The sequence below is a fragment of the Marmota flaviventris genome, chromosome 3 (genome assembly GCF_047511675.1).
Source record: "Marmota flaviventris isolate mMarFla1 chromosome 3, mMarFla1.hap1, whole genome shotgun sequence".
In the NCBI taxonomy this organism is placed as follows: Eukaryota; Metazoa; Chordata; class Mammalia; order Rodentia; family Sciuridae; genus Marmota; species Marmota flaviventris.
In genome coordinates this window covers 53,938,064-53,962,105 of record NC_092500.1, presented here as the reverse complement: position 1 = coordinate 53,962,105, position 24,042 = coordinate 53,938,064, and the positions used below count along the sequence as shown (strand labels likewise).

General features: G+C 42.6%; 1 protein-coding gene across 3 annotated transcripts in view; it reads right to left on the bottom strand.

Moving 5' to 3' along the window:
• Ppm1h (protein phosphatase, Mg2+/Mn2+ dependent 1H) overlaps nucleotides 1–24,042 on the bottom strand; it is a 266,367-nt gene that overhangs the window by 84,459 nt on the left and 157,866 nt on the right. For all 3 annotated transcript variants that reach the window (XM_071609704.1, XM_027925783.2, XM_071609705.1), the window contains exon 5: nucleotides 12,457–12,541. In XM_071609704.1, the coding sequence (XP_071465805.1) occupies nucleotides 12,457–12,541 (85 nt within the window). The remainder of the gene's footprint in view (nucleotides 1–12,456; nucleotides 12,542–24,042) is intronic.

The window sequence follows — 24,042 nt, the reverse complement described above, 5'->3', positions numbered from 1 at the left end:
ACAACAACATCCGTTCTCTCTTACAAGGGAAGTGTGAAGTTTGAGGCCCTATACCTGTTAACAAATGAGTGGACCTGTGGGTGGTGCCTTAACCAGGTACCCTTGTGCCATTTTTTGTTGGTATACGTTTGCCTGGGCTGCTGTATCAGAGGATCTGTTGAGGCAGGTACCTGCAGGCTAGCTGGCAACTCCTCAGTGGCTTTGTTATCTGCAGGGGCTGCTTCACCTCTCCTTTGAGGATGTGCGTGTTCAAAGGAGGCTTGAATTCTGTGTCACTTGTGGTCGGTAGCCTCCTCACATGTGAAGTCTTTCACAATCTCAACAGAGTGTTTTCTGTACAAAAAACTGTATTTCATCCAATCTAAGATGCCATTTATTAAATGCACCATTATTTTATGACCTCTAAGAAAATAAGAGCTGCCAATTAAATTGTGCTCAATGCTTTCTTACCGTTTCAGACTTTTGCTTTGCTCATTCTGGAAGAGCTCCTTTAGACTGAAGACAAATTTTATTACCTTTTACTTTTGTGTATACTTAGTAAAGGATATAGAAGCAAAGTACAGATGGTCCATGACTTACAATGGGACCACATTCCCAACATAATCCACTATAAGTTGAAAATGCCTTTAATAGTCCTAACCTACTGAACATCATAGTTGGGCAACACAGGGCCATGCAGAACATCCACTGTTCACCCTTGAGATCTGGTGGCTGGGACTGGGAGCTGTGGTTTGCTGCTGCTCCCCAGCATCATAAGAGAGAATTGTGCTACATTTCACTAGCTTGAGAAAAGAAATCAAAATTCACCACTGAAGCATGGGTTCTATTGAATGTGTATTGCTTTTACACTGTTGTAAAGTCCAAGAATCATAAGTGGAACCATCATCAGTCAAGGACAGTCTGTGCACTGGCTCAGGTTTTCCAAAACTTTTTCACAGTTAGAATCCTACAGCTCTCATCACTTTTCGACTCAGGATCACGATGTTCATGATTTTCCACAGTGTCCTGGGTTTCACAAGAGCGCTGGTGATGCAGCACTTCTTAAATCATCCACAACAGAACTACATGCCACAAAGCCAGCGGTGCGGAAGCTCTTAAGCCAGTTCTGCAATCATCTAGAGCCAGCTTACCGCTGACTCCCACTTTGGGAATGTAGTTCAACAAGTCTGATTCACTCCTTCCCAACTTCCTCCACACAACCAGTTTGATCCAAAGAGACTTCACAAGTGTGTCAATTTTGTCTCCACAGTTGTTTTCCCAAGCTGATGAACCCCCATTCTACAAACTGGTGTGATGAGGTTCAGGACATGCTGCTCTAAAATATGGCATGTTGGCATTTGAGAAAGCAGAACAGAAGAGTCTCTCTCATTTCCCCCTGGTCCTGCTCTCCTTTAGCATGTCACCAGACATGCGCTTAGAGGGGAGGAGCATCCTGATTTCTGACAACACTGGATTGCAGGAGAATCTGAATAAAGACATCTTGCTAAGTTCCCCTGGAACTTATTCCCATTTGATCATAACCCCATTGTGCAATCATTCACAGATGCCCACTCTATCAAACCTAAGGCATAAAAAATACATAAATTTACATGTTTCTTTGGAACTTCATGTTCTTATGAAGGCGCCTGAGTCCAGTACACTTTGTAGTACACAAATTTGTTTTTTGTCTTGCTGACCCCTCTTTTGTTATAGGGACTTTGCTCTCACTGTAATGGGCAAGAAAAATAAATCTTTCCTCCCTTCCAGATGCTCGCTCATGTGACGTTTGCACATGCCCAAGTCATGCAACTGGTTGACAAGAACTGCAAACTATTCCAACTTCAAATATATTAAAAGTTGGGGGAAAAGTGCGTTAGCTCTGTGGGAACACTGTAATGTTCATCCCACAGTGAGATTAATGCCACACCTTGAGCATTCGCTATCTTTTTGGTGATTTTTCTTTTCCACTTACAAATGGCCATAACACATGTGGCATGATTTTTTTTTTTTTCTGTTACAATCATGTCTACCGTGGAATTTTGAGTAGCTCATGTGCACCTGGGGCCCATTTTACCACTCTTTCTTCTTTGAAGTCACCATCGACCTCCTAAATGGTAGGCCTGCTTCTTAACAGCACTTCAAATACTCACTGTTGTTGCCCCTGGCAGACCCTCTGGAGTTAATGGTGTTCAAGTGATATAAGTCTGAGAACCAAGGAAGAGCAGAGTGAACATATGGCTGCTTAGTGAAAAATGAGATGCTAAATTACATAGAAGGCACACAATTTGTAAAAACCACCTGTTGGTTTTCAGAGGGAGACACTGCTACTCATTAGTGTATCATTTTATGCAATCATCATGAAAGCTTATAAATGGTCTCATATGTACACATTTACATATGTACATATGTTCAATGTCATTGAAATATCTAAAATGTTATTTGAGTATTTCCTTTTTAACTAACCCATATTTGTGAATCTTCTACCATTGAACATTTTTTTTTTTTTTTTTAAAGAAGTGCCGGGAAGGCTAGGGTTGTGGCTCAAGTGGTAGAGTGCTCGCCTAGCACGCGTGAGGCACTGGGTTCGATCCTCAGCACCACATTAAAATAAAATAAAGACATTGTGTCCATTTAAAGCCAAAAAAAATATTATAAAAAAAAGAAGTGCTGGGGATTGATCCCAGGACCACATGCTTGTAGGCAAGTGCTCTACTCTGAGCCTCGCTCCCAATTCAGGTTACTCATATATTTAAAAAACTCTCCAAATTACTAGTTTTGAGAACTCAGGTTTTAAAAAGTTGAGAGGAGATTTACTGCTCCTTGTTCCAATAATTTTAGGGAAACCTAAAGTCACTGGGAGGAATTAAACAAGCAGGGACCTGGCTTCCATGAAGGGGATACAGAAGCCCAGAGAGTCCCTAAAAGGCCAGCATGGAGTCAGTTACTTAGCAGAAGTAGAGGGGCCTTACAACCTGGGAATCTGGAAACTTCTTAGTACTTGCTCAGCATTCAAGTGCCATGATTCACACCGACCTGTCCTGCTAGAGGGATTGCTTACATCAGCATTCAGGAGACTTGAGTCCCAAAGCCACTTTACTTTCACATTCACTATAAGTAACAAACACCAAATTTAAAGTCTGTAAAATGTAGGGGAACTTGTTAAGTTGTATTAAGCAATAAAACCTAATGATTTCCTGGCTCGAAACTTGTAAGATACATGAATAATTTCAGCATGATTTACCCCACTGCCTGTAACCGGGCCGTTTGTAAATATGTATACATGATGATAGCTCCTTTCCAAGCACATTTCATTGGGATGCCGGCCTATTAAAAATGTGGGATGAATCCAAGCTGGGATCAAGCACACGTTACGAACCCAAGTCCACCTGCAAAATAATTCTGGACACTCTTCTAAATGTTCCTTATTTATCTGATATGCTAGATATACTTTAGATTTTTTTTCTTCAGTGATGTTACTTGGATGTACACATGCTAGAAAAATGTTAGAGTGATGCAAGTTAGTAAAATAAACCTCTGGGTATAAGTGAACATCAGCTAACACTTCATATGTTCATGATTTTTAAAATTTTAGCTTAACCTAGCACCTAACATAGTAAAGGCTTTAAGTAAGTTATTTGTTGGAAAATGGAATAGAAATTCTCGCCTGTTTTACACAAGTACAGTTTAGTGATTATTTAAACTTTGTAAAAAGTAACATAGCTTTCTATCTTTTCAAAAAGTTAAAGGTTTTTTTTTTGGTACCAGGGATTGAACTCAGGGGCACTCGACCACTGAGCCACATCACCAGCCCTATTTTATATTGCATTTAGAGACAGGGTCTCACTGAATTCTTAGCACCTTGCAGTTGCTGAGGTTGGCTTTGAACTTGTGATCCTCCTGCCTCAGCCTCCCGAGCCATTAGGATTACACGTGTGTGCCACTGAAAAAGTTAAAACTAAAACCCATGGCATGTAAAAACAATCTTGGACACAAACAATCTTTTCTCATTTGATAGAAATCTTCCCATAAATCATGTGAATGTGACTGTAGTTATACTATTTAAAAATCTCATGATATATCACCATGCTAAGAATATAATAAGACTATGTCTCTTCTCTACTTAATGAGCATGCAGACTAGAAACCCAGAAATTAGCATTTTATACTATAGTGCAATTTAAAGTGTGCTAGCCTGCTCTGTATAAAAAACTGAACCTCTTTTCCCACACTCTCATCCTAGATGTTGAGGCTTTCCTTCAAGGATCCATAATAGAATGTTCCTGGAAAAAAGGTGTGGAGGGATACCTCAAGTTCATGTGTGTACCACAAATATTACCTGGAGGAAAAAAGCCTGGTAACCAGCACTCTAGAACCACTAAAGACAAGTCACCAAGACTTAAGAATTCTGGAAGACACAGGTTTGCTAAAGAGAGGGTATATCCTTGTCACTTCTTGGGCAGCTAATAAGGACAAGCTTATTGACAGATCTGACTGGCAACAAGAAGGACATCATCTCTCTGTAAAGGATGTTGGAAAAACCTAGTATACCAGGGCAGGGCACCAGAGTTGGGGCAGGGAGACTGGATGTCTTCTTATGGCTGTAAGTTCTTCTAGTTGTAGGCAGAAAGGAGACAGAAATGAGTACTATGTTTGAAAAGGATGTTGTTGTGTCCCATCCCAATGAGAGTCTGTGGATACCCAGGGCAAGAGGAGACACCTTCTGGAACTTTTCAGTAAGCTCTCAACTTGAGCAGAGGAAGAACAAAGGTCTGAGTAGGGGAGGAATCTGGACTGGGACCTGTCTTACTCAAGAGCACATGAACCTGAGTGCTCCCCTCCTGGGCTGGGGGAAACTTTGAGAACCTTGGCAAGACTGAAGAACAGGAAGCTGGAGCAGGCAACCCAGACCCAGGGAAGGAAACTGGGCCTGGTTGTGGGAGCAGACCAAGGTGACTGGAGCTTCAGCTGAGGGCTGAATAGGGGCTTCCAGGGGACGTAGAAACCGTGGGTCTTGAGGTTACTTAAATTGCCTGCTAGTGAACACAAAATGCTTCCTCATTTTCTTTCTCTTTTTAATAAACTTTCTTCCTGCTACTCTGTGGTCAGCTGGCCAGTGAATAGTGTCAGCTGATGAGGAAACTGTCTCAGCTTTTGGGGAATCCAACCAAAGGAATTCATGTAACCAACATGTGAGCTCCAGCATGTACCAAGCACCAGGGGCCAGGGTTTCAAAGAGTAAGGAAAGAGACACCTCTTCTCACAGTTCACTCACTAGCAAGGAGATGAAGGAAGGTTTATGGGCAAAATGGTGGTATATCTAGGGGCCAAGGGACAAAGAGTGGGGCACACACCAGGTAGAGAGATGTCAGAGAGAACCTGCAAAGGATTTTAGGAGCTGGTCAGTCAAGGACTCTGGGGAGAGTGCCGCCCAGAGCAGAGGCAAAAAAAAAAGTGGGGAGCAGCTCAGTGTCCAGAGGTAGACACAGTGTCCAGAGTTTCTCTTAGAACGTGTGGGGCAAAGAGGTGGCAAGAGTGTGGCTTTCTGCAGGACACCAAAAAAGGTCCCCCGGCAAAGGCTAATATAAAATTAGATGATAGATACATATAGTTGCATAAAGCAGAAGTATTTAAAAAACCTTCAGTGAAGTATAAGATATATGGAAATATGCTTATATCATACATGTACAGGCTGATGAATTTTCACAAAGCGACCACCCCCACAGAGCTAGCGTTTAGATTAAGCAGAACATGCCAGGAGTCTATCCAATCACTGCCGCTTCTCTGCTTGGATCAGCTTTACCTATTTCTGTACTTTGTTTGGAATCCTACAGGATGCCCCCTCTGCTTTGTTAAGTCTGTGAGATTCATCCATGCTGTGCATAGTCACAATTTGTTCATTCTTGATGCCGTACAGTATTCCATCCTGTGACTGTGCCAAAATTTATTTACTCATCCAACTCTCCATGGGCACTTGGACAGTTACCAGTGTGGGCTATTATAAGCAGTGCTGCTTTGCACATTCGAGTCTTTTGGTGAACATTTGTACACAGTTCTGCTAGGTACATACCGAGGAGTGGAACTGCTGGGCCAGGGCATGTTCTGGTTTAGGACTGACTGCCAAGCCCTTTCCCAAAGGAGTTGTTCCAATTTCCATTCCCATCAGCAGAATATGGAAAGTAAAAATACTTACGTGTTCCATAAGACGGCGAATCCCACACAGGCAGTATTTTGTAAAGTCCTCTAGCTAAAACATTCAGATAAACTAATTTTTAAATGTTCAGACCTCTGAGTGTTTGGAAGGAAGTTATCAAAAGGAAGAATTTCAGTGTCTAATACAAATCTTTTTTTTTTTTTGAGTAATCTCTCCTTTTTTTTTGCCTTTAGGGAGAAGAAAAATCTCATCAGACTATAAGAGGAGCATTGGAAGTCATATAATTCAAGATGATTTATCATGTAGAAGTCTAAGGTCAAGAATGAAATGAAATTAATAATGTCAGCCAAGCCACTGGTGGTCACGCTAATAGTTAAATGAGAAAGCTCTTCCAGGGCCAAGGCTGCTCACCTGATTTTACAGAGAAGGAATAGAATATTATGGTTTGGGTTAAAAAAGTGAAGGGAAAATGTGAAATGGCTGAGTTCTTAATAAGTATGGGTTAGAATTTTTCATGAAAAATTCTCATTCATAATTTGTCCTTCAAAAATCTCAAAGTAGCAAGAATCAAGTTTGTATATGTAAGTTGTTATAGAACTGAATACTGATGATACTCTGCCTGGTTTATGTGGTTTCCAAGAAAAACACACAATGACATTTCTGCATAAATATGATAAATGTCACCACAGCTTTGAGCCTGCCTTTATTTAATTAGAAAATCTGCAACTCACATGCATTGTCATGAAAGGGGATTAAACGGGGAAGGAGATGGCTTTGGGTGGATTTTTTCCCAAGATTTGTACATTTTCCAGGGAGTAAAGCAGAGAGCTCTCTGTCGAAAGCCAGGCTGGCCAGTTTAATCCTGCTCTCAAGGTGAAGTGGGATGCGAGGGTGATGAGCCTGTCCTTTTTACTCATGAGTACACTTGAGCCTCCCCGTGATAGCCTCCTGTCTTAAAAGCAGGTTCAGGTTTAAGGAATACTTCAGTGGAGATAACTCTTGAGCAGGAGAAATCCCAGTGAGCCAAGAGGCTTGTTCACTTGAAGTCTTTCCAAGATTCACACCAGGGAGAACAGACAAACAGAATGAGGCGGCACAGAGAGCCGGGACAGTTCCAAGGACACTGCAAGAAATCACCTCAGATAATGTTGCACTTGCGTGTATCAAATGTGTATTTGAAACCCACTTTCATCTCTTCTGTACATTGCCCTTGATGAAAAACAACTGCAGACTTGGATTATTCTACAAGGACAGAAGTACATTATTTGAAGGTTTGATGATACCAGCACATCTTAATGTAATCAAATCAGAATTTATAAATATGTCTAGGCAGAACAGAGGGAAAGCCATCACTCTCGCACCTTGGGGCTGTAGAGGTCCCTTGAGGGAGATCCCTTTCTGGCTATCACCTGAAGCGAATGTGGGGGCAATTTCTTGGAGGCTTTGGCATTCGAGTATTCAATGCTGCTGAGAAACACCCAGAAACCAGACCCCCTTCCCTCCTACCTGAGCCTGACTCCATTCAAAACACTCTGTCTAGCTTGGTGGACCCTCTTACATATTTTATTTTAATCACTCTGGAAATATTAAACAAACAAACAAACAAAACAAGCCCAACTACAAAACAGCAAGGCTTTTTCATGACTGTAGGATCAGCGGCTCTCCCTGACTGCTGGGGCAGGAGTGCAGGGCCCCCGATGCCCTTGTCACACACCTGCCACATTCTGTGTGAACATGTCAAACTGGCAAGCGTGCTCGATTAATCACCCAGCCTGAGAATCTACGAAACAGAGTTCACATTACCCAGAGAGCTGCAGGAAGGGCCCTCTGAGGTCGGGATGCAAGACCAAACAGAATTAACGTGCCTGCCACATCCATCATTTTGTAATCTGCTTCCAGTTCTATAATCCCCCAACATCCGGACTGTGCATACCAAGAACATTCCTCACCAACGCAGATCAAAATGGCTCTTGTACAAAGGGCTCTGGCCGCCCTCCCCAGCCTAAAAACACCATTAGCCATTTCTACAAGTCAGATGCCTCTGGACTACAGGCTTCTGCTCAATGTGGCGAGGGACTTAGAAGGTTTGATAAATCTTTCACGAGTGGGTTCTTCACACACTGTACATATACAATTTGATTTGACCTAAGAACAAGAAATCCATTGTTAATTTTCCAGCAATATACTAACAGGGAAGAGATCATGTAACAGAAAAGGACACTACAACTATCACTCACCAAACTGTTTCACCATTACTTCCAAAGAACAGGTGTTCAAAAAACAGGAATAAGTAGGTTAATCCTAATGATTATGATTTTAAGATGCACTTAAAAATCACTTACTGTAGAGATGGTCCCTGACTCACAATGGCTGGACTTAATGATTTTTTGACTTTACAAAAGTATGAAAGCAAAACCACGTGAACACTCTGGTTTTCACTTTCAGCATAGTATGTAGCACATTACATGAGCTAGCCAATAGTTTATTATAAAACAGGTTTGTACTAGAGGATTTGCCCAACTCTAGGCTAATGTAAGTGTTAAGCTTGTGTAAGTTAAGCAACGCTAAGCTCTGATGTTTGGTAAGCTGGGGAAATTAGCCACACTATTGACTTAAGGTATTTTCAACTTACGATGGGTTTATAGGGACATAACCCCATTCTAAGTTGAGGAGCATCTGCATTTTATATTTTCATGGAATTACTTCTCATTTTCATTTCAGAACATGTTCTGAGTATCTCAAGGGAAATACTATTACCTGTTTCTTTTAGGAGAAAAGGAGATTCAGAGATACTGTGTGAGAGGACTGAGGTTACACAGCTTATGATTGGGGTGAGAGAAGTCCACATCACACTCTGGTTTCCTGGTTGATGCTATTTTTCAAGATTTTAGGCTATGAACCTCCTAATTCTCACAAGTACTTTACCATAAAGATTTCACCACCAAATTATTTTATGCTATAAATACTCTTATTCTCTCAAATACCTTGTCACATTCACATAATTTGATTATTGTTACTGGAGCTGTTCATTTCAAAGTATACATCCCTAGATTCTTAAAGGAATGAAAAGTTGGACAACCAGGGCATTTTATGTTCTGAGCATTTATAGCCCTGATGTCTGAGAGGAAAAATTTTAGTCATCAACTGGAGAAGTTTAGTTACAAGTTTTACTTATAAACTTATTTAGGAGTGAGAATTTAAAAGAATATGAACAGTGTTATCTTTTGGAAATTTAAACACTAGGCTTTAGTTCTGTGAGCTAATAGTGTCCACAGGAATAGTGGACAAGAATGGTCTAAGAGTGACACCAAAATACACATTGATGTTAGCAACATTAGAAGTTGTTCTTAAGTACAAAAGAGGAAAGGATATCGGTGTGGTTGCTGGCCATAGGGTTTTGCTATAGACTGAATGTTTGCATACCCACATAATTCATGTTAGCCAGGTGGTGAATTCCTGTAGTCCCAGAAACTTGGGGGGCTGAGGCAAGAGGCAAAAGGATCTCAAGTTCAAGGCCAGCCTGGCTAACTTTGTGAGACTCTGTCTTGAAAACAAACAAATTAGTGAACAATTAAAAAATGCTGGTGAAGTAGCTCTGTGAAAGAATATTTGCATGTGCAATGCCTTGGGTGCAATTCCCAGAACAGGAAAAAAAAAATCACATGTTGAAGCCAAATCTCTAATGTGATGGCACTGGGAGGTGAACAAAACCTTGGGAAGGTGATCAGGTCCTAAGGGTAGAGCCCTCATGAATGGGATTTAATGCCCTTGTAAAAGAGGCTCCAGAGAGCATCCTTGTCTCTTCCACCATGAGGTTGCAAACAAAAGACAGCTGTCTATGAAGCAGGAAGAGGCCCTCACTAGACACTGAATTTTGTGACACCTTGATCTTAGACTTGTCAGTATCTAGATCTGTGAGATGAAAATTTCTTTTGTTTATTAGTTACCCAGTCCATGGTATTTTGTTATAGTAGCCCAAACAAAGACATATGAAGCAGTAAGGCTTTGATTCAATAAAATATAGCTAATGAGTTCTTGTGCCACAGAAGAACTGTGCACATACAGTTTCATTTAATCCCTATGTAGCCTTCTGAGGTTTTCTATCCCCATAAGTGAAGACTGGGGATCATTAAATTGCTTTGTGGAAATAATGCACACAGTTACGTGACAAAGCTGAGATCCAAAGCCACACACATCTTATTTCAACTATCCCAAAATGTGCCACTGATACTTGGAAATCTGAATAATTTTAGCCTTCTCATCCCTCCTTAAGGGCTAGCCTCCTAAGTTCATTCCTGAAACAAGAAAATATGAAATTATTTCAAAATAAAAGGTACAAAAAGTCAGGCTATTATTATTTATTGTCTCTAGTTAGAAAATAGACACCTGAGGGAACAGGAAATAGGTTTCAATAGGCTGAAGAAGGTGATGAAGTTGGGGTACAGAAGAGGCAGGGGAGGTAAAGGTCTTGTGTCCTGCTGTGAGACACCTGGGAGAGGGCAGAGGAGAGAGTTCTGCTTGGCAACCATTCTGTCCTCAGTCAACAAACACTGATTCCAAATCTTCTCTGTTATGAGCCACACTGCAGGCCTCTAGACATTGCTGTATGAGCACTGGGGACTGACTCCCTGGGAGGATTAGTGGACACTTTCCACAAGTGTCATTAGCTGGGGTCTCAAACAATGAGGAGGAGTTCTCTTGGTGGAAAAGGGAAGGCAGTATAGACAAAGCATGCTTCCAAAAGCCTGGAGGTCAGAGAGACTGTGACATGTGCTGGATGTGGAAGATAGATATTTACCATGGGGTACATGGTGACAGGGTGGTGGCAATAGTGAGATGGTGTACAGGAGGTGGGCAGGATTCTGATCAGCCAACAGCATGACCTGTGTTCTGTACGTCGTGGGCAGCCAAAGGCTTTTAGGCAGGGAGCGACAAGATCCACAATAAGATCACTTGCATGTTCCTGAATGACAGACCAGGGAAAATCAGGCAGGTAGTGAAGAGGCCAGCTGGGTCGAGCTGCACTTGGAGGAATCCTTGCAACTCCAAGGCTCTTTGTGACACTCTTGTCTTTCACTCCATTTCACAAGTGATAAACCAAGGTCCAGAAAGGTTAAGAGACTTGCACAAACCTATCCAGCCTTGGAACACCAGAGCGGGGACCAGAATAAAGATCTGTGAGCTGCCAAAGGATGCCCGCCACTTGTCTAGACAACCAAAGAAAACAAGAGGCCTAGAGTCTGGATTCTGTGGCTTTAAGGTTATCTGCTTGAGACAACACTCAAAGGCTAGAAGATAATAGTAGCTGAAAGAAGGAAGCAGATTTTCCACTGATTTGGGATTTCTGCCCTCACAAATACCAGGTAACTAGCAACGGTGACACAGCTTGGTTAAAAAATAAGACAAACACAGAGACCAGGGTATTGAGGGAATGGGCACAGCAACTTTATACATCAACCAAAGTGATCAGATTCGGTCTGTTTGCACATACTGAAACTCAGAGACATGAACAAAGTCCTTTTGGAGCCATGTAGATCAATTCTTTCCTAAGAGCAGACAATCACTGCTTGACTATGTTGTCTAAAAAAGAAATCCTATTGGCAAGAAAGTATTTCCTTCACATACTACTATTCACAGGGCTAGTCCCCAGAGATGCTCACCCCAAAGAAAACTAGAATGATTACCACAGTCACTTTAAACTGAGATCCTATGCCCAACACCTGCCCCTGGACTCTGAAGACACAGATTGTTCTGTATTCCAGAAAAATGAGACTTTTAAGGAAGCAGAGCTCTCCCGTAGCCTTCTCATGATTTCACCCCAAAGAGGAGGATCTACACACAGAATCTATTTTCAGGGTAGAAATGGATTTTATGACATCTACACTTTTTCCAAAGGGCCTTGAACTTCCCATCTGAGCATGCAGCATGATATGTGTGAGCAGGATCTCAGAGCTGCCACGTGGGCAGAGGGCCTTTCTCGGGATGTGAGGCAGAGTGAGTCCCTGATACCTAGAAGGTATCTGCACTCTTCAGAACTGCACTTCACATTGTGAACACCAACCCATGAAAAGAAACACAGCACATTATGTCTCCAATTGGTTACAGATGGGAGAAAATCAACCACAATAATAAATTCACGGAGGTGGAGTGTGTCGTCACACAAGGAGCCAGGATGTGTGATCCAGAAGGTGTGTGTGGGGGAGTTAATGCCATATGTCGTTTGACTGCTGTGGGCCCGCTCTCATGTCCCAGCAGTGTATTCTTCCCAAATAGCTCTGATGCCATCCTTGACACCACTGCCCTCTGCCAAGCCTACATGCCTCTTACCAGGTACTGAAGTCGCTGGCGCTCCGTCTCGGGGGTGAATTCCGAAGACATGGGGATGATTTCTCCATTTCTGATGATTATGGCCCTGAAATAGTGAAAATGCATTGTCAGCAGCCAATTTCATAAGTATTGTGACGAAGATCAACCACGGTGTGGTTCGGGTCACACACAAAATGCCAGGACCGGCTTTCTCCTCCCACCTGCGCTGCAATTCTGGATCTCCTGTGAGGTTGGAGGTATCTCTGTTTTTAAGTGCGCTGCATTCTGGTCAGCTTATGATTACTTTTTCTGCTGGCTGGCACTATTGCTTTAATGCTTGGCACCAAGCATATTACTTAGCACACAACAAATAAATGGTGAATAAGTGAATGGTGCAGAGGCTCACTCTAGTCCAGGGTTATCTGAAAGGACCTTCTGTGATCATGGTAACACCCCCACACCATCACTCAGGGGTGCTATATCACTGAGTTACACCCATAACTCTTATCTTATTTTTAGATAGGATCTCACTAAGTTGCCCCTGGTAGGCCTTGAACTTGGAGATCCTTCTGCCTCAGCCTCCACAGTTGCTGGGATTATAGGTGTGTGCCACTGCACCTGGATGGTAACATTCTTGTCTGTGGAATCCATCATTGAAATATGTGACTACTGAGCATTTGAATTGTGGTTAGTGAAGTCAAGGAACTAAATTTCTAACATTATTTAATTTTAATTAATTTAAGTAGTCCCATGTAGCTAGTGTTCAATGTAGTGGATGGTTCAACTTCAGACTCTTGTTATTCAAAGGATCAATGGGCTAGGATCAATGGGCTAGGAGCATTTGGCCTTACCTGGGAAATTGATAGCAAGGCAGAATCTTAGATTCCCCACCCAGACTCTCACCAGGTAGTTCATAAGCACATTAAAATCTGAGAACATCTGGCCTAGATCTTGAGCATCCTTGGTAATATCCTGGGTCCAGAGATAGCCACTTTCATTTTGTCTCAAGGATCAGAAAATTCACACTCTCCAGAAAAATGTGCGCAAGAACTATTGCCCACTCAAGGACTTCTGAGAGAAGAGAGCTCCCAAAGCTGATGTCTAAAAGAGAGGCTGCAGGATCGATAACCATGAAGCAACTTTTCTTGGACCTGGTCCCAGAGGTGCCTCCCATTTTCAGACCTTCTGATTCTGAAGTGGCTCCTGACAGCCACTTTATAGCCACCGATCCATCAGTTGTGGCAAAAGGCTGTCGTTTTTGTGACAAATAGGATTGGCTTAGGGAACTGCATTTTATACATCTGAACAACTCCCTGGCACCAGGGACCCAGAGACCTGAGACCTGACTCACTTCTTAGTGAGGACCCGTAGATGTGGGAGATGCCTTCCATGAGTTCAATCAATGAGGTATCTGGTGGATGCCTCATTGATTCTAGGGCATGCTGCTTCTTTGTGCTACAAAGCCCGCAGGCACCTCTCTCCCGACCTGGAGAGGCAGTCTCTTTCTTGGAAGCAGTCCCTAACTTGGAAGCAAGCCCTATAATGGTTCCAGCTATTACAACCCTGCCCCTAACCCTGACTACCTGTGCCCCAGTTGCTGCTATCATAGAAACTGGGGTGGGTGTAGGCAGGGGAGGAGATGACAATGAAAATCTTGGGGGCTTTAGAGCATTTAGGGCTCCAGAGGTAGAAGTTTGAGAAAACGGAAGTGTAGGGAAGCTAATTCTGCGAAAAAGACGCCTCTTACTGTAATATTCTTTATCCCTTCTATTATTATACTGCCTAAAATGTGACAAATTTGATTCCTTCTCATAAGCCTACAACCACTTATAAAATGCAACCCCCTCACTCGCAACCCAAAAGATGATATTCACCATTCACAAACCACGTGAGTTGATTCACATGGTCACTGTCCTAATTATGAGCTGAGATTTACTACCAAAATAGACTAAGGGTTTGACAGAGAATGGAGAAACTTGGAGAATTTGAAAGGGTGCCTGGAGTCAGGAAGGTCTAGGTGAAGGCCTCGAGATCCCTGGAGCTGGACTGAAGTTATGTGATAGATTCCAAAGGAGTCTTTTCTTTCAAAGGTTTGCTTCAAGCTAGTCTTACTTTGTTTTTTCTTTTTTTTCTACATGACCCCTAAATTTCAGCTGATTGCTGGGTATAGAGTAGGAAAGTGAGACACCCCAGAAGGAAGCAAAAGAGGATGAGGAAGAGGAAGGAAGGGAAGTCAGAGGTTGGGGTGTTCCAGACCCAGGAGAGAGTGATCTCATCACCACACAGCCTGGCCCACTGGGACACGTTGTTCCACCAGGCTATGGAATCAGGACCTGAGTGTCAGGAGGTCAGGGGCTTTTTGTTCCTGAATATTCCAGATGTTTAGTATCATGTCTGTCACACAGCAGGAGCCCCATGAATATTTGCTAAATGAAAGAGAAGAGGAGAGAACTTGGGAGACACTTTCTTGAACTTCAGGCAGGAGGAAAACAGAAACAAGAGGCAGCAGACGTTCAGTTAAATAATGTGAGATCGACTTCATAGAGAGGAGGAGACTTTGCCTGGAAATCTACCTGCTCCCCGAGCCATCTTCTCTTCCTGACTAGCGCTAGTTTGTCCATTACTCCTCACCCCAGAATCCTCCCAACATTAGTATTTCAATTTTTCTCTCCACTGGATATCTGCCATAGTACAAATCCATGCTCTAGAACACTTTGTATGTATATGCTGGGTCTCTACTTCCTTGCTTCCCATTGATCCCTCAAACAGTGGTAGATTCATACCCTGCCTCTCTGTCCCCCCAGCTGCTATCACAAGAATCACCAAATGACTCCCCCGTTGCTATGTTTACTGGAAAAAAAAATCATCATTCTGATCTCTCTGGTAGCATTTGCTAAGTCTCTCCCAAACTGGCTCCAGGGGATCTCTTCCTCCTGGTTTTCCTTCTACCTCCTAGGACACCTTTGGTGCTGGGGATGACTATGTCTCACCATTCTTCCACCCTGGGCAATCTAATTTCTTAGCCCCAAGGTTAAGTTCAACTCATCTCTTAACATTTTTCCTTAGCCTGGTACTTCCCCTAGTATGGAACATGTCACACTTTGGAACTGAGGACTTGTCTGCCTTCCATGCTAGCATGTAAGCTCCTAAGGCAAGGACCATGTCTGACTTGACCAAGAGTGTAGCCCCACCACTGTGCACAGTACCAGGCCATTGCAGGCAGGACTAGCTATACTACCTCAGGGGCCAGTGCAAATATATATATGCAGGACCCCTTGTTTAAAAAATGAGAGTTTCAAGATAGAAATGATAGGGCACTAAATGGAATGTGGCTTCCTTTGGAGAGTGGGGTACTGCATGAGTACACAAGTCACATTCTCACAAAGCTGGCCTTGATAGTATGCCCTTGATATTGGCTCAATGAGCTGACTTCAACAACCACATATGCCAATGATTTCAGATCAACTTCCCAATCAGCACGTCTCTGTTGTGCTCCAGCACGGACCAGCCAGTTATCAACAGATATAGCCACTTGGATTTTTGCAGGAATTGCAGACTTAGTGTAGTGTTCAAATTGATGATGCTGTCCCCACCACCCCTTCAAATTGGACTTCCAGAATTCCCAACCTCAGGGAACAACACTATTTTACACCTAGTTGCCTGTCCCAGACTTCTCTCACTCCACATTTCCAAATAGGCATCCCATCCTGTAATTTCACCTTTTCAGTTTTTAACATAAATCTCTTTCCATGACTCCTATTACTGGTGCCTTGGTTCCAGTTTCCATCAGAGACTGCCTGCAGGACTCAGGAGCTCTCCACAGTCCTCTCACCTCTGAGAGTAGAGTGATGGGTACATTTGTGATGGGTACTTTCAGAATCTTCTCTTACTAGCTATTTTGAAATATACAATTAAATGTTCTCAACTGTAGTTCTTCTATAGAACATTAGAAGTTATTCCTCTTCCATCCTCTTCCACCCTTCCCGACCTCCCTAACCACCATTGTATTCTCTACTTCTATGAGACTGGTATTCTCTACTTCTATGAGATTGTTTTTTTGTTGTTGTTGTTGTTGTTTCCACACATAAGAACATGCCACAAGGTGATTTTAAAGCACCACTGTCACCTGCCACATCCCCAACCTAAAGCCCATTGCTGGTTTCCCAGACCTTCCGAGTTCCTTCATTATCTGGTTCTTGCCTATATTTCTGTCGCCTCACTCTTGCTACTCCTTTCACATCTACTTCTCCCTTCTAAAAGCCAACCTACTCCCCTCTAAGCCAGTTCAGAGGGCCCTCTCTTGTCCTTCTGGGCTGCTGTGGATGCCCCTTCTCTGTGATAACATAGCTGCACCATAGCCCTTACGAGCCCTGGCTGCAATGGCTGGCTTCCAAACTTGTCTTTAACTATCCTGAGGATATTTTCCAGGCAGAGCCCAAGTCATTGTCTCTGATCTCCAACGCTCAGTGTTTGGCATGTGGCAGACATACAATGGGTGTTTGCTGAGGAGATAAGTGATGGAGTGGGTGCCAATGAGCTGGACTTGGGTGGTGAGCGCAAGTACCCAGAGACTCAGGCCGTAAACAAGACTTTTCTTAATAACAACATTATTAACTGTAGAGAGTCTGAGTCCTCAAAAACACATACAAATTTCCACTGGTTGTTGGAAAAAGACAACAGGCCTAAGAGAATATCATTGCTGAGAAGTGACTTGAAGGACACCGGGAAATGAGGCAGAGCTTCCCTCCTCAGGGGTCAGGGAGGGAGAATATAGCAAGGGCAGCAGTGACCACCACGTTTACCCTGTTTCTATATTTTGAATTCACAGACAAAGTATTAGCATTCAATTCCAATAACTGCCGGGGTAATCCTAGCTCATTATGTTCTTAAATAGATAATTATATCTAAATCCGTCCATGTACAGAACACTCTTCCCTTCTGTTTGAACTCCAAGTTCTTGCTTTCTGAGGCACCATGGATTAAAGATGACAGCGTGTCCGGCTGCCAACCTTTCCGGGCCCTGAACCGTGGTGCCTCTTCCCATGTGATCCTTGGCTTCCTTTTGATCTCTCACTCTCTTTCATCCCCTCTGATCTTGGGATCAATTTGTCAGAGTGCTGGTCTCCAATCTAGAGCCAGGCAGTGAGAGGAGAGGGGTTTCAAAGGGAACAGAGTGCAGGCGAAGGCCGACAAACCTCAGATAAGCAATCAATAGAGCGGAGAGATGCCTTTAAAGTGGGGACTTCACATCTTCTTCATTATTTTACGAGATGCTTCTCCTACAGAAAATTAAAATCAAAGCAAAGTCGTGGCAGTGATGAGGGTCTAGGAGGGCTGGGTGCCAGCTCGACCTCCCTCCTGGGGGCTCAGGCCTCACCTGTGGACATTACCGTGGCTGGAACTTGAATGGAGTTCCATTATCCACTCAGGGTTGACAAGGTTGAATGAGAAGTTCCCAGGTGTTGGGGTGATTTAATCAATTGGTAACTAGCCCCCACCTGGGACCCCTTACCCTGCAGAGGAGATGGTTCTGAGCATGTCCCCCAATGGGAAGGTGAGACTTTCATTCAGGTAAATGTTTTCATGTTAATCCCAGTATAATAGATGGGGTATGATATTGTGACTGAGGAGGTTTAATTTTTTTTTAAATATTTTGTTTTTTAGTTGTAGATAGACAATATTGTGTCTATTTATTTATTTATTTTTTGGTGGTGGTGAGGATCAAACCTAGTGCCTCACATGTGTGAGGCACGCACTATACTGCTGAGCCCCAGCCCCAGCCCATTTAATGTGTTTTTATAAGTCAACTGCAAGGATGGTGGAAGATGAAATAAAGACAAGAGGAGTTTTCCAAATGATCCCTCCCAAATAGTAGTCACCGCAGAGATAAAGGCAATTTATTCCTAACTGATGGGCAGTCTGAGTTTAGAAAATAATTCCTAGAAAATCCTGCTATTTCTATCAGTTTAGATATAGAGTAAAACACCCTGTTTTTTGTTCCTAGAGTTAGTGAAAATGTTAGGTGGTCAAGTGGAAAAAAAAAAAAGGTAAAATGGAATGCTCAAATATTTGCTTGATTTTGCAATTTCTCTTAAGGAGATCACACCAACCCCTGTTATATCTCACCTCAGCGTGATGTCCTCAGCACAGTAATGACAGGCATTTGACAAACAAGTAGAAGAAAAAAAGCTGATAAAGATACCATTAGGCAATCAACAGAAGGGAAAATGCAAATGTTCAATGAACATATGAAAAGATGCTCAATCTTCTGCTAGTCCAGGAAAATGCAAATTAAAGCCAAAGTAACATCTAATTTTGTTCATCAGACTGGCAAACATTGAAAAAAATCAACACTACCTCATGGTTCTTATAGGGTAAGTGAACAAAGTCATCCTCATAATTAATGGGAATGGTTATATCTTTCAAATGTATTAAATTTCAAATGTATTATAACTATGTATTCCATAGTTGGGCCCTCTCACCTTTAGGAATATATACTTAAGAGATTAAACACTCAATACATAAGATACACAAGTGAGAATCCGTGCTCTGACATAATTTGTTGTGGGAAAGACTGGAAATAGCCTTAATGTCAAAAGAAGAACTGCTCAACAACTTGTTTTGTAGTCTAAATTATATGGTTGTTTAAAAAAAAAAAAAGGGCCAAGGCGTATGTTTTGTCACTTGGAGGTCATAGCATATCATGTGAAAATAAAAAAAGCGAGTTATAAAGTAATGTGTGGTACAATCTTGTTTTTATAACAACAGAAACCATACATAGATAACTTGCATACATTGAGTCTGATTCCAGGCCAAATTTCTGTATGTGGTCCTTTGGGTTGGTCTCACCAGAGACAATCACAAAGCCCTCTCCACCCAGACTTGGTGCTCAGCCGGTGTGCCACAGTCCCAGGGGACCCACAGCCAAGGACTGACTCCTGCCCTCCCGTGCCTAGCTGCCTGCTTGGCCTCACTTGCTGAGACACTTCTCTGCGTGCTGTCTCAGGACTTTTCCATCAGAGTCCTTTCCCTTCTCCTTCCTCCCCTACCCCAGGTCCATAAAATGGCTGGAGACTTTAGATCAGAGCTTCTGGGCAGTGATATTCTCTCCTGCCTCCTGCCTGAGCTGCAAAGCCTATGTCCAATGCACCTCGTGGGGGAGAATGGACACCAGGGAGGTGGCTCTGTTCTTTTTCTTTGTCTCTTGCCTGTAAGACTGCAGTAAGTGATTGAAGGTTGGAAGATTCCTTCCAGTTTGTTTCACTGTCTCAGCTGACCCCCTTGGCACCTGACAGCTTGACAATCTAGAGTTATGTTTGAATGAGCAGTGTGAGAGGTATGGAAGTGGGAGAGATGGCCAATTTTCCTGTACATATCTTTGTATTATTTGACTGTTGCAGGAAATGTGTTCCTTTTGTAAATTCAAATTTTCTCAGATTTGACTGCATATTCCCTAGTCTTCCCAAATGTGAATTCATCTTTGCAATACTCCCAATCATCACCAACCTGGGTGCCCCAGGCACCAGTCCACAAGTTCCACCCCGTGGCCCAACCTCTTAGAGGTCATTATATGGACCTTAACCATGCCTGAAAAAGTATCTAACCCAGAAGCCATTAACTAAGAAGCCAGAGGCCAAATTTTGTTATAGAAACACTGGCTGCGCCTAAAAATGCTTGTGCTTTTCTCTCTCCCTGGTGTTTTAAGAGGGGTCCCCTAAAAGTAGGTTCAGAACTGCCAATCATGCTCAAAAGTGAAAAAGCATAAAAAGAGTTTCTGAGAGATTAACTGGGTGACTAAAAATTTATCAACTTCTCTTGTTGATGGTCAGTTCATTAATCTTAGCCATGGGTGCAGCCAGGGCATTCACACTGGCCTGATAAAAACATTTCTCTGGGGATCTAAGAACTGACTCAAAACTTAGACACTGAAAGTATATAACCCTGCAGGAATTATTCAATGGCAACAGGGAAGTTTTCTTTCTTCTTTTTTTTTTTTTAAATTTTATTTGATCTTTTTAGATGTACATGACAGTAGAATGTATTTTAGTGTATTATACACACACAGAGTATAACTTCTCATTTTTGTGGTTTAGGAATACATGCTTAAGAGATTAAACACTCAATACATAAGATACGCAAGTAAGAATCCATGCTCTGACATTACTTGTTGTGGGAAAGACTGGAAATAGCCTTAATGTCAAAAGAGGAACTGCTTAACAACTTGTTTTTGGGCTACCTCCCAACATGGAACTTCCAAAGTTCAAGGCTCAACACAGCCACTTGGCAGTCAGGAGTGTCAGCAGGATGTGAGAGCCCACTTTCCCCTAGAGATCACTCCTGGGAGTAAACAGTACAGGCTAGGTCCCCCTTTGGGAGGTAGAAAACAGCCAATTATACCTAATATTGCTCAGAAGACCTTTCCCTTGTTCTCGGGCAAGCAAAACCCAAAGTGCAGCTGGCCCTCTGTATCCAGGGGTTCTGCATCCACAGGCTCAACCCATGGTGGATAGAAAATATTGGAGAAAAAGTGTTTGTACTAAACACATACAGACTTTTTTGGTCATTATTGCCTAAGCAATGCTGTACAACAATTATTTACATAGCATTTACATTACATTAGGTATTATAAATAATGGAGAGATGATTTAAAGTTTAGAGGAGGATGTCCACATGTTATACACAGATACTACACTATTTTCATGTAAGAGACTGGAGTATACTCAGATTTCGGTGTTTGGTAAGGGTGTCCTGGCACCAATCCCTCATGGGACTAAGGGATGAGTATTCTGGAGTGTGTGTGTGAACCCCTCTCCCAGAGGCGTTGCTGTTGGAAGAGTCCTCCTTCTGCTCCCAGAATTCGAAGAGCAGCTTAGTCACACTCTTTCATTTCTAACCTTCACTAAAGTGGGATGATGTGGCCTCAGTGCCCTGCAGAACTCCTGTGTTATCAGCTGCAGCCATAAAGAAAGTTTCAGAACAAGGAGAAAACAAATTGAATGTTAAGAAGAAGATGAGGTTTGGAGAATCAGGTAGGGCACATGGAGGGAACCTTTGGCTGTACCCTCTTTCTGTTAACCTAAGCATCCCTGCTCCTCAGGGTACAGTCCAGAGCATGCCACCTTTCAGCCCTTCTGCCCCTCAAGGTAAAACCTTTTGCTTTAAAACCAAATAAAATCCCCAAATTCACACTTGAATGATTTTATACATAGGTATTTGGTAAACATGGCATAAGGATAATCAATAAACATATTGCTTTTCAGTCTCAAGAGAAGGCCTAAGCGGGTATTTGAGGGGGAGAGAGAAAGAGATAAGGGGGAGAAAAGAATGAGAAATACAGAAAGCTAGTATGCATGTGAAAGATGTGCTCAAAAATAAAGGAAGAATCTCTCTGTAGAGCAGGATGGGAAAGAAATCTAAAATGGTTAGGCTGCTAGATTTGAGAAACAGGTGTTAGTGCCTAGGTGTCTGCTTTCCATGGAGTCAAAGGTATTAAAATGCTCTAAGCAAGACAAAGAAGAGTGATCAAGCTCACACCTGAAGTCAGAATCCAAACCAAGTTGCTTCATGTGGTTGTACCTTGGGTTCTCTCTGCAACACAGGAAGTTGCTGGGCAGCAAAGCAAAGTGGTTTGAGGCTGTGGCTTGCAAGAGTCCCGAGAGGGCAGAATGTTGTTGTCATGCCTAATTGCTAAGCAATCGGCCAGTCCTGCAGCGTGACATGTACGGTGAAATGTGTGTCAGTGGGGAACACACAAACATGCTGGAGGAAGGCTCTGCAGTGTGTCACCTTTTGGGTCCTAAGTTCTGACAATTTACCTGGGAGGTGACAATGCATTGAGTGCCAAAGCATTAGATGACAGACTATGGAACAAAGTCCAATTATCAAGTTCTTTTCCAGCTTCGAAAATTCCTGGCTTTGGAGGAAATTCAAGCACACGGGAATGATTGGTGGTAGTGAGGCCTGGGAATCAGAATTTCTAGATGGCTACTTTACCTTGGTGTTTAATTTGAGCACTGGTCACCCTGCCTATAAACAGAAAGGGTAGGGCCAGATGATTTGTTAGGCACCTTTCAGGTCTAAATTGAAATGCTTCTGAAAGGAAGCCTGACACATGACGGGTGGGCATATACCCACAACTGCTACAGTTACTGCTTTTCTTCTCAGGAGGTGACAATCACCGCAATTTAGATTCTAATAAATATGAACCCAATGCAGAAGCACCAGCATGGGACAAAGCACTCTTAATCAAAAAGGACAAGGAACCCATTATGGAGCAAGGTCCCCAACGTAATTTCACTGTTGTCACTAGTCCCCTTGGAACCCAGAGCTACAAACAAAAGGCAGCATTGACACTGTTAAGAGTATTCATGGATGCCTCGATTCCATTACACACTTTTTCGGCTGGAAGTGATTTGAAACGCAACATTAAGCTGCACACTTCCAGAATAAAGGAGAAAATCTGGTACAAGGTGACACAGAGGAACCATTCAGAAAATCCTTTGACAGTGCATATCAATTCCTAGGTATAAGAGGGAGGCATCCATTCCTTCCAGAATCATCAGACCTTGTGGCTTCTGTTCAGATGTGGCAGAAGCGACAACCTCCTTCAGAAGAACTGGAGAAGTGTTGCTGAGAAAGAAAGCAGGGCAGCCGACAGGACAAGCCAGGGTTGCCACTGACAGAGGACAGCCAGGCTGCGGATGCTAATTAGAGGTGTCAAAAAATAGCTGAAGGGAAAAAGTAATCCCACGAGCTGGGAATTAGTTTGGGTGTGTTTCTAGTCATTCTAATTTCAGAATGGATGCTAAAGATGAAGTTTGCAAGTGCAATGATTTATTTGCTGAGATCTCAAGTACACAATTAAGCTCCTCAGCAAAAAATATTTGTGAGAAATGAACATGGCAGAAGATTCCGATATTTCAGCAGCAGCAAAAATAAGCGACTACTCATAGACTGGTAACTGAGTCACGTGTTCCTTGCTTTTCTCACAGCCAGCCCAGTCTAGGTTCACAGCACCCAGAATAATTTCTCAAAGTCATAATTCAGCCACTTTCTACAAACATCTTGCTCTACCAGCAACATGCAAACCCAACACACCAGCACAAAATTTTCCAGTTCAGGTAAAAGCTGAAAAGCCATTAAAGAAGTTTTCAAGGTGCTTATTCTTCCTTCCTTTTCTTCTTCTTTTTGTGGTACTGGGAATCGAACCCATGAGCCTTGTGCATGCTAGACAAGAACTCTAAGACCAAGCTATACCCTAGCCCCAAGATGCTTACTATTTAAACAAACAAACAAACAAACAAAAGAGATCAAGGGGTGGTCCATTTGTAAATTAATGTGGGTGGCTCCCTGTTTGGGGAACATAATCTACCTACATAAAACTCACCCTTTTAAGCGTACAGGACAGTGGTTTTTAGTATAGTAACAAGGCTGTGAAATCGCCATCATTATCTAATTCCAGGACATTTTTCTCATCTCAAAAAGGATCTCCCATCCTCTGCACCTATTAGAAGTTACTCCTCATTTTTCCAACCTCTAGCCTCTGCAAACTCTAATCCATTTTCTGTCTTTATAAATTAATATATTCTATACATAATATAAATGGAG